Source organism: Ornithorhynchus anatinus, chromosome 11 (assembly GCF_004115215.2).
Source record: "Ornithorhynchus anatinus isolate Pmale09 chromosome 11, mOrnAna1.pri.v4, whole genome shotgun sequence".
Taxonomy (NCBI): Eukaryota; Metazoa; Chordata; class Mammalia; order Monotremata; family Ornithorhynchidae; genus Ornithorhynchus; species Ornithorhynchus anatinus.
The window spans coordinates 60,273,411-60,289,057 of record NC_041738.1 but is presented as its reverse complement, the minus strand read 5'-3'; the positions used below and the strand labels follow the sequence as shown (position 1 = coordinate 60,289,057).

At 53.8% G+C, this 15,647-nt stretch overlaps 1 protein-coding gene across 3 annotated transcripts in view; it reads left to right on the top strand.

Annotated features, from left to right (window-relative positions):
* GPATCH8 (G-patch domain containing 8) overlaps positions 1-15,647 on the top strand; it is a 97,712-nt gene that overhangs the window by 61,596 nt on the left and 20,469 nt on the right. For 2 of the 3 annotated variants that reach the window (XM_029075064.1, XM_029075065.1), the window contains exons 4-6: positions 10,019-10,086; positions 10,657-10,743; positions 13,293-13,436. In XM_029075064.1, coding sequence (XP_028930897.1) covers positions 10,019-10,086; positions 10,657-10,743; positions 13,293-13,436 — 299 coding nt within the window. Of the gene's footprint in view, positions 1-7,890; positions 7,936-10,018; positions 10,087-10,656; positions 10,744-13,292; positions 13,437-15,647 lie in introns of all 3 variants that reach the window. The other variant, XM_029075066.1, reaches the window with a different exon arrangement.

Here is a 15,647-nt window from a genome sequence, read left to right as displayed (position 1 = left end):
GGAATTTGGAGGTTTTTTTCTTTGTTTTTGAACTTCTCAAATCCTATGGCGGTTGATGGGTTTGTTTTTTGGACTGGCTGGTGGACGGTGCCTTCTGGGAAGGTGGGGCAGCCCCATCGATTTGCTTGTGTCCACCCCAGCGTGTAGTACAGTGCCCAGCACAAAGTAAGTGCTTAACAAATGCCATCATCATTATTATCTGGGGTCTGTCACAGAGGAAATGTTTAGCAAACGATGCTAAAGGGGATAATTAAATATTCCAGCAGCACCCAACCACTTGGGTGGTTTTTCATTCATTCGAGACTGGTTTGGGGCAAGGAAAGTGGACGATGATGATGGCGATGGCATTTGTTAAATGCTTACTGTGTGCCAGGCACTGTACTAAGCGTTGGAAAGTGCTGCTGTCTCAGATGCTTAGCTTTTGACTAATTCTGTTTCTTCTTGCCTGGTAGTTGCTGCCCCCTGGCTACTTTCAAAATCCACTGAGACTCATTCATTCATTCAGTCGTATTTATTGGGCGCTTTCTGTGTGCAGAGTGCTGTATTTAGAATTTGGGGGAATACGGTACAACAATAGACACATTCCTTGCCGACAAAGAGCTTCCAGTCTAGAGGGGCATTAATATAAATCAATAAATGACAGATATGGACATAAGTGTTGTGGGGCTGGGAGAGGGGATGACTAAAGGGAGAAAGTCAGGGTGAGGCAGAAGGGAGTGGGAGAAGAGGAAACGGGGGGCTTAGGAAAGACCTCTTGGAGAAGATGAGCCTCCAATTTGGTCATCAAGGGAAGGTAAGTTGGGATATGAAGGCCAAGTCGGGCATGGTGAGTTGAGAAAATTGGCTAGAATCTAAAAATCAGAGGTCTCCATTGGGGAACAGTACGGATTTACTGGGAGGAGGTCTGTGGGAATGAGGGCGAGTGAGGAGGGATTTCAGATTTAGTGAGGGTACAGATTTTGCGCAGTGGCTAGAGATGAGGAGATCAAGTGGGTCCAAGTTGGTGAATGGGTGAGGTGGGGTGGAGCAGGAGGTCAGTAGAGTCGAGGAGTAATAGAAGATGGGAAGCAGAAGGGTCTTTAGGAACATCTCTGTGGATATTGAAGTCCCTAAGGATCAGTGTAGGCATGGAGAAAGAAGGAATATGAGAAAGGGATCAAAATGAGTGAAAAAGTTGGAGTTGGGTCCTGGGGGAAGTTAGAGAAGCAGCATCACATAGTGGATAGAGCACAGGCCCGGGAGTCAGAAGGTCATGGGTTCTATTCCCAGCTCTGCCACTTGTCTGCTGTGTGACCTTCGGTAAGTCAGTTCGCTTCTCTGTGCCTCAGTTACTTCATCTGTAAAATGGGGATTGAGACGGTGAGCCCCACAGTGGACAGGGACTATGTCCAACTTGATTTGCTTCTATCCCAGCACATAATAAGCGCTTAACAAATACCGTCATTATTGGAAGACTGTTACTAGAATCTGGAGCGGGTGGAGGAGGTTAATGATATGGGCTTCAAAGAAGGGGAAAAAAGGATGGGGCAGGGGGAATGGTGTGAAAGTGGCAAAGGGGCGTGAGAAGGAAGCCAAAACTTCCTCCTTTCCCAAAGATTCTGGGGGAGTGGGAGAAGATGAGGCCCCCAAAGTAAGCGCTCGATAAATACGACTGAACGAAGGAGAGCAGCAGGGGAGACGGTGTCGTTGGGGAGAGCCAGGTTTCAGTGATGGTGAGGAGGATTAACGATTGGATTAACGGGAAAAGGATGTAAGGTAGCTTCCCCATGATGGAGCGGGAATTCCACAGGCCACACTGGGTGGAGGCTGTTGGGGGCGGTTCTGGGGGAGGGGACGGCACGAGGGATGGGGAGTGTTTGGAGGGGAGTGAGTTGAGAGGGGCCGGCACTGGGACGGGATTACAGGGATCGGGTGGGGAGAAAGGGTTGGGTGGCGGAGGAGAGGACTAGGATGGGCTGACCGGAAAGTGGGGATTGATGGGTCATGGAGGGGCTGGTGAAGTTTAAGCGCTGGAGTTGAAGTCAAAGACAGCAATAACTACCTAAGGTGATAGCCTGAGGAGATGGTTGGATCCTCCTTGGGGCCTTAAGAGTGAAGAGGCCAGTGATTAGGAGAACACTGAAGAAGTGGTTGAATGGTCCTTGGGGCCTTGAGAGTGAAGAGGCCACTGATTAGGAGAGAACAGACTGGTTGGTGGGAACAAGGAGAAAGCAGGAGGTGGATTGGTGTGAAGGCAGGCGGTATAAACCTGGGCCTTTTTTACCTGGAGGTTAGGCAGCCATACCCTCATCTGACTGCGGGAAAAGATGATGAAGAAGATGGCTGCTTCCTGGTCACAGCAGTTCCGGAACAAAATGTCGTATAGACCTGGTGGGCGGGCAGAGATTAGGCAGTGGATCCGATGGTTGATGACCCGGTCAGGCTGAGGCCACTCGGCAGAGAGATCTCAGTGTCCTCGGGCGGGTCTCTGTCCCCGGCGATGAATCTCAGGCTTTATGATGAGGGATTGACTCCTCTAAGAGATTCCTAGAGATATTACTCACGCGTGTTAGGTTTTGATCCCGTATAGGGCAATTAGGACGCCTCTGTGCCCCAAATATGAGAAGCGGCTTGGCCTGGTTGGGTAGATCACAGGCCTGGGAGTCAGTTGGATTTGGGTTCTAATCCCAGCTCTGCCACTTGTCTGCTCTGTGACCTTAGGCAAGTCACAATTTCTCTGTGTCTCAGTGCCCTCATCTGGAAATTGGGACTTATGTGGAATAGGGACTGTGGAAGCTGTGGCATGTGGAAGCAGCGTGGCTTAGTGGAAAGAGCCCGGGCTTGGGAGTCAGAGGTCATGGGTTCGAATCCTGGCTCCACCACTCGTCAGCTGTGTGACTTTGGGCACCTCACTTAACTTCTCTGTGCCTCAGTTACCTCATCTATAAAATGGGGATGAAGACTGTGAGCCCTACATGGGACGACCTGATTGCCTTGTATCTACCCTAGTGCTTAGAACAGTGCTTGGCACATAGTAAGCGCTTAACAAATTACCAACATTTTTATCATTATTATTCTCTGTGCCTCAGTTACCTCATCTATAAAATGGGGATTAAAGACTGTGAGCCCCAGCTGGGGCAACCTGATTACCTTGAATCTACCCCAGTACTTAGGACAGTGCTTGGCACATAGTAAGCGCTTAACAAATACCGTCATTATTATTATTACTAACCCAATTACCTTCTATCTTCCCCAGCGCTTAGCAGGCTGCCTGGCATATAGTAAGCACTTAAATACCACTATTATCATTATTTAATCGTGTGACACTTGATTTTCCTTTGGCCAGATTGTGTCAGAATAGACACCTTTACTGCTTCACTCTATCAGTCGATGGTACTTACTGAGCATCTCCTGTGTGCAGAGCACTGTTCTAAGTGCTTGGGAGAGCACAGGAGGATTGGACTGAATCCCGGCACCTCAAGGGGCTTACAGTCTAGCTGTACTCGACCCTGGTTTCACCGCCCCAGTGAAGCCAATCCTACCCCGGGAGTGTTCTGTCTTGGACCCTCATCTTCCTTAAGTATGCTAACTGAACCCATGATGGATTTTTTTTACAGCTGAAAGCCTTGCAGGCAAGGCCTGGTGATGGTTGGCGAGGGGCTGAAGCCTCAGACCCTTTGCTTGAAAGCTTATTTCTTGGTTGGCAAGTCACGAGTAGCCCTTCCAGCGGTTTGGATGCCACAAGAAGCGAGAGAAAGGCCAGTCCTCCCTTGAGCCCCTCCTGGCTTTGAGTTTTTACTGGCATACGCGGCAAAAAAAATACCCGGCCGGTAACTTGCAGCTGGGTTCTCTCTAGCTCCGTTTGCTTTCAGCACATCAAAGAGGAAAGGCCCCCTCGGTTCAGGCATTGTCCCGAGCCTGCACAGTGTCCGCCAGGCGCGGTTCCTACCAAAACAGGCTGACACCCCTGAGTGGGGCGTAGTGGATAGAGCACGGTCCTGGGAATCGGAATGCCCTGGGTTCTAGTCCCGGCTCTGCCGCTTGTCTGCTGCGTGATGTTGGGCAAGTCACTTTTCGGTGCCTCAGGTCCCTCATCTATAAAATGAGGATTGAGACTGAGCCCTACATGAAATAGGGACTGTGACCCACCTGACTTGCTTGTATCACTTAGTACAGTGCCTGGCACATAGTAAATGCTCAACAAATACCACAGTTATTATTTTCATCATTATTATTACTCGTGGAGAGTCATTTCTACTAGAGGCGCTGCTGCTGCTGCAAGTGCGTAGCTTTCGTCTCTAGTAGCCGCATGGCATAATAATAATGTTGGTATTTGTTAAGCGCTTACTATGTGCAAAGCACTGTTCTAAGCTGCTGGGGGGGATACAAGGTGGTCAGGTTTTTATACGTGGGGCATAGTGGATAAAGCATGGGCCTGGGTGTCCCTCTAGACTCTAAGCTCGTTGTGAGCAGTCATTCATTCATTCAATAGTATTTATTGAGCGCTTACTATGCAGAGCACTGTACTATGCGCTTGGAATGTACAAATCGGTAACAGATACAGTCCCTGCCCTTTGACAGGCTTACAGTCTAATCGGAGGAGACGGACAGACAAGAACAATAGCAAAATTGTCTGAAAAGCTAAAAGAGTCATTGGCTAAAATAGGCACAACTGGGCCAGCAGTTGGAAATGCTTACTAGCCCGTTCCCTGAGCTAGTCAGTCGGTCGTATTTATTGGAGCGTTTACTGTGTGCAAGGCCACTGTACTGAGCACTTGGGAGAGAACAGTATAACAAGATAGTCACATTCCCTGCCCACCGTGAACTTACAGTCTACAGGGGGAGACAGACATGGATAGAAATAAATAAAATTATGGATAGGAACATAAGTGCTGTGGGGCTGGGAGTGGGGATGCGAGTCAGGGCAACGCAGAAGGGAGCGGAAGAGGAAAAGAGGGCTTAGCAAAGGCCTGTTGGAGGAGATGGGCCTTCAATAAGGCAGTGAAGGGCAGGGAATGTGGCTGCTGATTCAGTTGTAATGTGGTCTCCCAGGAGGTCAGTACAGTGCTCTGCACATAGAAAGCGCTCAATAAATACGATTGATCCCGGCTTGGCCACGTGTCGGCTGGGTGACCTCCGGCAAGTCTCTTCACTTCTCTCGGTTACCTCACCTGTGAATTGGAGATTAAATCTGTGAGCCCCACTTGGGTCATGGACAGTTTCCAACCAGATTATCTTGTATCTACCCCAGCGCTTAGTACAGTACTTGGCACATAGTAACCACTTAAGTACCACTGAAAGACTGGTTATAATGTACTCTCCCAAGTGCTTAGTACAGTGCTCTGCACATGTTAAGTGCTCAGAAAATACCATTGATTGAGTTGATGGGGACTGCAGGGGGAATGTAAAAAGAATCCTTTTGGATATTTTTTTTTTTTCAATTTTGGCCTGAATCTGGGTGGGTTAGATCTCCTGTTATAAGAAAGTGTGGTGCCCAGAGGGTGTTCTCAGGGTCTTTGGATCAGCCACGGCCTCCTAATTTCACCTCTGAGGCTTCTCCAGGATCCCTAAAGTCAGTATAATGGCCTGGTTGGCCAACATCTCCGGTCCTGGCTGAGGCCCTCTGTTGCCCCTTTGTCCGGGAAGACCTCCCAGAGACATATCCACCCCCTCACCACCATCTCAGGAGTCCACGCAGGCTGGCAGGGCAAGGGTTGCCAATTGGGTGGACCCTGGACTGACCCAGAGCCCAATACCTTCTGCCGTAAGGTCTGACTAGCTGGAGTCCAGACAGTAGGGAATGGCCAGCTGTCATAGCTGCCCTAGTGTGAGTCAGAGATCACTGGGACCGCCGCGGCTCCCGTGACTTCCAAACCGATGCCAACAGAGACAGGACCGTGGAATTGGTTTGGGGGCGGGGGAGGGCCAAGCAAGTTTGACCCCGGTGTGGTGGTACTTTTTATGTTAAAGCGGACACTCGGTCTTTGGCTTTCAAGCTGAGGGGTCAACAGGGGTTTCCAGCCACAGAACCGATAGGACGGCTTCGAGGGCCTCAGAATCGATCTCGAGGTGAAAAGGGGCATTCGCATTCCAGGAAATAATCTCAAAGGCCCCAGAGGTAGGTTTTTAAAATCCTAATGGAAATATCGCCTACACACGTTCAGCTGCTGGAGCAATAAACCTCAAAACATGGCCCACATTGGAGTCAGCAGAGGAGCTGCCTGCCCTTCTCACTCTCCCCTTTGCTTGACTGCCTTTCCGGCGACTGCGGATAATGAAGGTGTTTATTTAGCACTTCCTATGTGCCAAGCACTGTGGTAAGTGCTGAGATACACGCAAGGCCATCAGGTGGACTCTAACGGTATGGCTTAGTGGATAGGGCACAACCCTGGGGGTCAGAAGGACCTGGGTTCTAATCCCACCTCTGCCACTTGTCTACTGTGTGACTTTGGGCAAGTCACTTCAATTTGGGGATTGGGGATTAAGACTGAACCCCATGTGGGCATGGACTGTGTCCAACCCGATTAGCTTCTATCTACCCCAGCTCGTAGAACAGTGTCTGGCACATAGTAAGCATTTAAGGACTACCATTTAAAACAAAAAGGGTCAGACCTAGTCCCTGCCTCACACAGAGCCTCTGGTTTCAGAGGGAGAGAGGACAATCGACCTAGCAGGCTTGGCTCAAAGAGTGTGTTAGGGAGTTCCGTTGTCAGTGGAGAAGAGCATTCCAAGATTTGGATCGGGTTCCCCGCCATCAGGGTCCTGGGTTCCCGATTGCCCACTTTAGAAGCCAGTGCTCATGGAGGCCTCAGACAGGTGTTCACCAGAGGAGGAATGTGTTTGCCCCAGCATAGCTTATAAACAGGCACCCCCTTCTTGCACACCCCCTCACGACCCCCCTCCGGCATCTAACATTTTAAAGATCAGTGCTAGGAATTGATCATCGAATCCTCACGGAGGCAATCCCGGGTGGTCCACGGGCTGGCTTCCCAGCAGATGGGATCTCGAGGTAGTGAAAAATCTTGAGCAGGGAAGAACCATCAATTCCCATCCCCCCCGGCCCTCTCACCAGTCCCAAGCCCACCTTAAGTGGTGAGGAGTCATCTCCGGACGGCCCAGGCAGCAGCGCTCTGACATGGGGATTTGCTTTGTTCTCTTCCGTGAGGGTTACCCTTTGACGGGGCCATTTGTGATTATGCTGGCTCTTCTCAGCCAACCGCGACCGCAGTTCCTGTGCTTCGCGGAGGGTTAGCTTGGATCGGGGTAGAGGAAGGCCGCTGGAACTGGGCAGGGTTCCCAGGGAGCAGAGCAGGGCAGAGCACGCCTCCAAGAGGAGCCCCTAGAAGAGAGTCTGCGTCTGGGGCGGCGAATTTCAGTGCTCCCCAAATCCCGGAGGAATTTGCGGTCCTGTTGGTTACATCCTCTGGTGGTCTGAGGGGATTTCTCCCCCATTTTTCCCACCCCCAGCCCCCTGAGCCATCCTGTTCCAGTGAGGTGGGTCACTCGCTTCCCAGGTGGGCAACGCCTCACCTTCATGTGGTCCCGCTGGTCCCGGGTTGCAATTGGCTACCTGCCAAGAGGTCCTTCGCTTTGGCCCCCGGGGTCTCCTAGAAATGGTTGAAGATGTCGAGCCACTTTGGAGACCGTAGCCCACTTTCCCGGCCACCATCTAGAGCCCATCGGGGTCCCCCCCGGCCAGGGATCGGCAGCCCGTCCCAGACCGGGGGGCCGGGGGAACGTATCCCCACGCCGCTGAGCGGGACCACCTCCCCAGCCCTCTCGCCCTCCCCCTCCCACCTGCAGCTCCCCAGAGACCATCACCCAACCACCCTCCCTCCCTCCGCCCGCTCGAAGCGGCCCCTTTCCCGCCCTTATGGTTTCTGCCTAACAAATGGTGTTTCTTTTTTACAGCATAATGATCCTGGACTTGTTGTGGTGATGGTAAACTTAGCAGTGGTAATTTTTTATTTTCAGACTGAATTACTCCTTTTGTCATCAGTGCACCAATATGTTAGGCTTACCTTCTCTGTTGTAGCCTTCATCCTTCTGCTTGGTCTCTTTCATTTTCCTTTCCTTTCTTTATGCACACCTGTCTGATCCTTGTTCATTAAAGGGTAATGCTAAGAAGGGTTGTTATTATCTGTCTGTGTGAGAACTGCCAAAAAAAAAAATCAGTTTAAACGTAAAATTCTAATACTGTCCAAGCTTGACTTCCTCCCACCACCCCGGGCAGTAGCACTTTGGCTATTGCAATTTACAAAGAGGGAAATAGATGGGGAAAAAAACCAAACAAACCTCTGACTGCCGTAGAAGGCGAAAGTACTGGTACTGTATTTGCAAACAGGGGTAACAAATTTGCACCGAAAATCAATCTTGGGGGTTTCCCCCCCACACCAAAACTCAACGGTTCTCCCCCTCATCGCCCCCCCCACCCCCAAAAAAAGAAAGAAATTGGGCCGAAGACACCAATTCAACAATTGACTTTCCTTCCAACTTTCCCATTGAGACTCCGTCTTTACCAGGAAATCCCTGACTGAGACGTTATGAAAGTGATATTGCACTTAGGAAGTCATTTTTATAACCTGTCTTTAATTTGGTCCTTTCGCTAAAGATCGCAGTCACTGCTTATTTTATTATACCATTGGGCGGAAGATGGTAACGTGTTTTCCGTTTGAACTGGAAATCCCGGGTAAAATACCCAGAATAGAGCTGCACTATAGAAATCTCTCTCGTGGGGGGGAGACGCGGGGGGGAGGAGGTTGTGTTTTCGCCTGGCATGAGATGCTTACGTGCCTGAAAATGATTTCCCGCCAATTTCCCTGTTTGGTTACCAAAATTCTGGACCGATCTCTCTCTTGGTAACCAGGAGGTAAACCCACGCCTTTTTCCCTCCTTTCTGAAGGCCTCCTAGAAATGAATCCCATTTTTTCTCGCATGATGCTTTGGAAATCAAAACACTTAAGATCACCCCCTCCCCTCCCCCGGCCCCAGGTCAGATCCAGGTCCCGACTTGGGTCGGTGTAAAGATGACCCAGTGTGGGCCTGATGAAAGCCGGAATCTTTTAGCCCAAAGGTATAATACGTATATGTGTGTATAACAAACATACACCAGCCTGAGTGTAATGATGAGGGAAGTAAACGTTGTGTCTTTTTACTCGAGGTATACGCCGGATCAGGTAAGTCCTCTTTTCAGTGGGCTTACATCACAACAAACAGCACAAGTTGTGATGTAAACAGCTGTGGTAGTAAAGTGCTTGTCTGCCCCATTTTGCTTTGTTTGGCTGGTTGAGTGACTTCGAGAGACATAAGAAAAAAAAAATCTCCAGCATAGTCTGATTAGTTGAAAGTCAATTTTCTTCGCAACCAGTCCTTTTCACAGCTTACCGATCACCACAGCTAGAGTCGGGGCTCCCGGCCGCCCCTGGGGATGGGGGCGGGGGGTTAAAGGGGAACAACCACCAACCCAGCGCTGAACTTTCAGCGAAGGGGCCACCTCGGGCGTCACCCCATATGTTTGCGGCCTCGCTTGATTTCCTACTCCGAAAGGCAAACGCTGTTTCTGAAACCCGAGGAGACTTCCGAAGAAACATTGAACCCTCTCTTAACATGTCACCGAGTCATAATTGCGGTCTTTTCCGCCCCCAAGCTCCTCTTGGGTGGGGGCGTGCGGGCTTTAAGGTTTTAGAGCCATCCCTCGCGGTGGCTTTGGGCAGGAGGCCTCTTCCCGATTTTCCGCCTTAAAGTTTGTTTTGGAGCCGGGCGGTATTTGGTGCGAACCGCCCGTCTCGCGTCGGCCCGCGTGGTTGTCGTCGTGGGAGGCCCAGCTCGTCGGTTAAGCCGACGGGCCGGGGGTGGTCGGCGGGGTCGGAGCCGAGGGCGGAGGGATTGGACGTAAGCTGTGAGAATGGCTCGTGTTTGGTTCACTGTAGCTTTCTGGTCTCTGCGCTCCGAGGCAAGATCTCTAACCACCCAGCCCAATGTGTCAGTGAGCCGCCGGCTCGACCTGGCCTCTCACCTCACCCGTGTGTTCCCGTTCCAGGGAGGACGGACCCCATTCCGATCGTCGTCAAGTATGATGTCATGGGCATGGGCCGCATGGAGATGGAGGTAAGTAAAGGCATGCCCTGCCGGTCCCCGTCCCCCGTCCCCCCCTCCCCCCCGGGCTAGGAAGGGAGAGTCTCGAGTTAGCGAGCGGTGTCCCCACCCCCTGGGAGCGGGTGGGAGCGGGGCCGCACCAGGACATAGGCAGAGCGATGTTTGACCACAGTTTTTCCTTGGAGTGTTTGGCTACCGCTTCCGCAACAAGGCCTCGTTGTTCTTGAGTCCACCGGAGGAAGGTGGCTCTGACCTCCATCTTAAGGACGTTTGTTCATCCCGTGATCCGCCTGAGAGCTGAGGTTCTCCCCATCCCCCCACACCTCTTCCCACCGGGCTGGGCTCCCCGAGCCCCCAAAAGCATTTCCCTCTTGGAACGTGAGGTTCCCATCGCCCAGATCAGCTCCACTGCACGGTGGGACCGACTGTTGGGCCCGCCGTTACCTCCGTGGGCAGGACCGGGGAGCCAACCTCAGCGCTGCAACAACTTACATTACCAGCGGCACTGGGCTGCGGGCACCTGGGCTGACCAGGGCCTGGCGGCGGAGAGTTTCGAGGCTGACCGCGTTTGTTTCCGTCCAGCTCGATTATGCCGAAGATGCAACGGAGCGGCGGCGGGTCCTGGAAGTGGAGAAGGAAGACACGGAAGAGCTGAGGCAGAAGTACAAGGTAGCTGGGCGAGATGTCGTGCCACACCGCGCCTGGCCGGGTCGGGTCAGCGGGCGCGGGCTGACCAGGCGGGGCCTTCGTGTCTCTCACTTGGAGGGAAGCCGTCTTTGTTGTGCTCCTCCCAACCGTGAGCTCCGTCGGTGAATCGGGCCGGCTCCTGACCCTTAGCCTGGAGGTGGGTTTCCCGTGCTGTCTCCCCCGTCTTAGCATTTCGTCAGCCCTCTCACCAGGTGCTCTTCACTGGTCCTGGAAAAGGGGATTTCCTCTCAGAAAGCAGGAGTCCATCGTGGTGACTCTCTCAGGGCGCCATAAAGTCAAAAGATCCCCTCTGAAGAGAAGCAGACAGGGTGGAGGGCCCCGAACCTCAGTGTTCATGACTTTCCAAGAGAGGGCTGGCTCACTGCGTCTGAGAGAGTACCATACAATAGAGTTGGTAGACATGATCCCTGCCCAAAAGGAGCTGACAGTCTGGAAGGGGAGGGAGACATTAAAATAAATTACCCAGAGGGGAAATGGAAGAGCTTGGGGCTGAGGGTGGGGTGACTACCCAGTGGTTAAGTGGTACAGATCCAAGTGATGCAGAAGGGAGTGGGAAAAGGCCAAATGGGAGCTTAATCAGGAAAGGTCTCTTGGCGGAGATGGGATAGTAGGAGGGCTTTGAAGGTGGAGAGAGGGTAGTCGGATACGAAGGGGGAGGGAGGACGAGGCCAAAGGGCCGGCGGCGAGACAGACGAGATCGAGAAACCGAGCTAAGTGGGGTAATAATTCAGCCAGAACGGTTTGCCTAGGATTCTCTTTTCCTCCTCCCTCCTGTGAGGGTGAGCCGGCCCAGTCTCGAAGGACCGTGTTGGTCTCGCACGACTGTTTTGAACTGGAACAGGGCCGGGCTGCCTCCCCTGGCCGGTCCTCTCCGGTCCTCACCGGGGCCCTTACGAGTCGTTGTCCCGCCACTTCTGGAACACAAAGGCCACGCTGTCCTTCTGATGCCGGGGGTCACCCTGCCGGGGCAGATGGAAGGAAAGCATTCAGGAACCCTGGAGTGCCTCGCTTTTGTTCCCTGGGGCTTTTTGAAGCTGCAGAGGGAATGGGGAATTTAGAGCCTTGGGGACGGATTGTTGGGTTTTTGTTTTTTGTTTTTTTTAGTGGAGAAAGGGGGACCGTCTCTCTCGTTGGTTTTGTTTTCTGCACAGTGCAGTAGCCCAAGCTGTGAGACCGAGTAGCTTTAGGCAGTCCCAGCAGTGGGCTACAATTTCTCTCATCTCTACCGATTGGGGAGCAGGAGGCCCTGCTCCTCCTCTTCCCGCATGAATCCTGTGAAATAGAAGTGCCTTATCTCCGTCTGCATTGCAGTTCTGTAGCCTGGTTTGCATGCACCACCTCTGCCTTGGAATGTAGCTGAATGCAAGACTGCTTTCGACTCGGGTGTTTCCCCTGAGGAGCCCCCTTAGCCCTGCCTGTGGGGCACCGGAGGTTCTCGGGGGCCCCCCAGGAGCAGCAGAGCCTCTCCGGAGCTGTGGAGTCGTCGGCTCGGTGGGGGCCGAGAACCCGGCAACTGGCTCTAACAGTAGTAGTAATAATGACGACGATGATGATATTTAAGTGCTTACTGTGTGTTAAGCACTGTTCCAGGCGCTGGGGTAGATACTCGCTAATCAGGACACTGTCCCACATGGGGCTAACAGTCTTAATCCGCATTTTACAGAGGAGGTAATTGAGGCACAGAGAAGTGAAGCGACTTGCCCCAGGTCTCTCAGCACACAAGTAACGGAGCGGAGATTAGAACCCAGGTCCTTCTGACTTGCAGGCCCATACTCTTTCCACCAGGACACGCTTGCTTTGTGGTATTGCAGCCGTCTCGTTCCCAAAAGAGACCGTGCGTGCCACCCTCCCCCTTCCCCTTGCCGGGCACCCTGGGACGATGTGCAGCAGCTGCGGGATTCTTTTCCTCCCAGTGGAAGGTTGCCCACTGCCAGGTTCGGTTTTGCTGAAGCTCAAATTTCACTTGCACTCCTATTCCTGAGGTGTGAGGCTGAGGAGTGTGGTGGAAGTGGGGAGCGTTAGAGTGTCACCGCGTCCTGTGGGGTCTGAAGGGCAGCAGCCTCCCAGGTTCCTGTCTGCGTCGTCCCCGGACTCTGTTTGGAGAAGGTTTAGCTCCAGCCCTGTGGTGGCCCAGTGGTCCTGCCGGGGACCACCCCACCCACCCCCGAGAGACTGCACGACCTCTTCTCGGGAGAGAGAGGCCGGGTGGGGGGCGGACAGTCGGAGAACGGCGATTCTTAAAGGAAAGCCCGCGCCCCAGGCTCGATCTGCTCAGCAGTCGGAAGCGGAGCCCCTCCCGGCCTCGGTCAGAGTGGCCCGACGGCCTTCTGCGACGGAAGCTGTCTGAACGCCAGAACCCTTAGGAACAAAGATCGAGACCCGATGGCGGCCAAACCCCCTCCGAGCACCCGCCCGGAATGAGGGTCCCCTTTCGTCCACGATGGGGACCGCTGCTTTCTCACAGAATTTCTTCAGCTCTAACCCAACCGACCCTCTTCTCGATCCCACAGGACTATGTCGACAAAGAGAAGGCCATCGCCAAGGCCCTGGAAGACCTCCGAGCGAACTTCTACTGCGAACTGTGCGATAAGCAGTATCAGAAGCACCAGGAGTTTGACAACCACATCAACTCATACGACCACGCGCACAAGCAGGTGAGGGTGGCGGGCGGTGGCCCGAGAATCCCGGCGCTCTGGGCTCCTCTCCCTTCCTGGTCATGTCCCAGTTTTGAAGCCGCTCTTCCCGGCACTCCTCACCCTCCCCGCCTCCGCACAACTCGCTTCTTTGGTGCTGCCGGTGGCGATGCCTTGTCGGCAGAAACCCAGGTACCTCTTGCCAGATGATCAACCCGCCGGCATCGAGGAATTCTGCGGGAAATTTGGGCTGCCCCTTGAGGCTCTTGGGGCCCTCGGGGATTGTCCGAAAGGTTCGATGAAGGCGATCAGAGGAGATTCCCTGGGACCACCCGACCCGGGCCCCGGGGATTAAAGTAGAACGGAGGGTCTTGCGCTCCCTGGATCATAAGAGGTGTCCGCCCGGAATGGCGGGCTAATGGAATGAGGCAGGGCACCCTCCCTGATCTGGTGGTCAGACTTCCTGTCATCCTGAGCGTGTTTGGTGTCAGGCCGAGGGGCCCAGAGCAACGGTCAGAGACGTAGAGGGGAAGCCGGTGCCCCCGGCTCTTGCCGCTCGGACCCCGGAAGATGCTCGGTGGGGGCGGCCGGGTGCCCTCACCTCCATTCCGGGTCCCTCTCTGGCCTTGGGCTGTTGGAGCGGCCTCTTGGTAGCCAGGGCCTCGGCCACGCCTCAGGTTCCCTGAAGGGAATTGGGACATTGTCATTGTCCCCTAGGCGCTTAGTGACGTTGTAAGGAGATCGTGGCGCTTGGCGGTCGTTGCTTTTCCCCAAAAGTCACCCATCCCTCTGCAGCCCTGGGAGTCGGGGTGGACAGGCAGGTCACTGTCCCCACCCAGAATACCATTCATTCATTCATACAGTCATATTTATTGAGCGCTTAATTTGTGCAGAGCACTGGACTGAACACTTGGGAGAGTACAATAAATAGACACATTCCCTGCCCACAGTAAGCTTACAGTCTAGATCGGGGGGAGGCAGACATTAATATTAAAAAAAAGTTACAGATATGTACATAAGTGCAGTGGGGCTGGGAATCGGGAAGTACAGAGGGAGCAAGTCAGGGTGACGCAGAGATTGGGAGAAGGGGAAAGGAAGGGCTCAGTGAGGGAAGGCTTCCTGGAGATGTGCTTTTAATAAGACTTTGAAGCAGGGGAGAGTAAGTGTCGGATTTGAGGAGGGAGGGCGTTCCAGGTCAGTGTCAGGATGTGGGCGAGGGATCGGCGGCTAGCTGGAGCACGATGAGAAGGTTAGCATTAGAGGAGCGAATTCTACCACTCGGGCACTCAGTCAAGGGGATCTAATCAGATTGCAGACCAGCCAGAAGAACGGAAGCCCTTCATTTTCCCGTCTTCCTTCCCAGCACACACAGGCACCTGCACACACGCCCACAGCCACTGGGACCGAGATGGGGAGGGGTGGCTCCCCGGGAGGCTGCCTTTTGGGCACAAGATTGTGAAGGGAAACAAGGCACCCGGTCGACACGCCCGCGGCACGGCCAGCGGGTGCATCTGCAGGGGGCGGCTGGTGCCCGTAGACCCTCTGAAACCGGAGGAGTTGTACGCCGAAGCCTTAGCATGTGGAGGGGGCGATGGGGAGACTCGGGGCCTCGGGAAGGGAGGGCTGCTCGGCTCAGCTGCCGTAGAGAGGCCCGCGGGCTCAGTCGCCCAGCGGAGACCCTGCAGGGCGCCTCCGTCGGCAGAAGCACCAGGGAGGATGGGCGAGAGGAGCGGCGGGGGGCAGGCGCGGACGGGTCACTGTTGGCTATCAGTGCCGGAGTTGTTTCGTACAGAGCGTCTGACCTGGGGAACGTCCAGCTTTTGGTGCGCTTGAATACCGTAACCAGCAAGAAGATCCAGGGAAGCCCGGAATTCTGCAGACGGCTGAGCGTATGGGGCACGCTGCCTGTCGGGAAAGGCAGGAAGGAGGGTTGTCACTGCAGACGCCGATCTCCCGGGAACCCTCTGTGGTTAAATCGGGTTCAGGTGGCTCACGTGTATTGCGGGAATCGGAAAAGGATCCAAGTGGAGAGGCGGCGGCTCTGACTCTCTAGGTTCTTGACCGTTTTTCGTCTTGTAGTTAGCCGTCCGTGAGAGTTGGCCCGGACACCAGAGTCAATCCCTGGCCTAGGAGGAAGTGGAGACCGGAGAGCAACTCTTGGGTGTGGGGAGAATCGCTCAGTACAGCGCACCAGATGGGCCCTCGGGAAATGCCGGGCCTCCGGCACTAGAC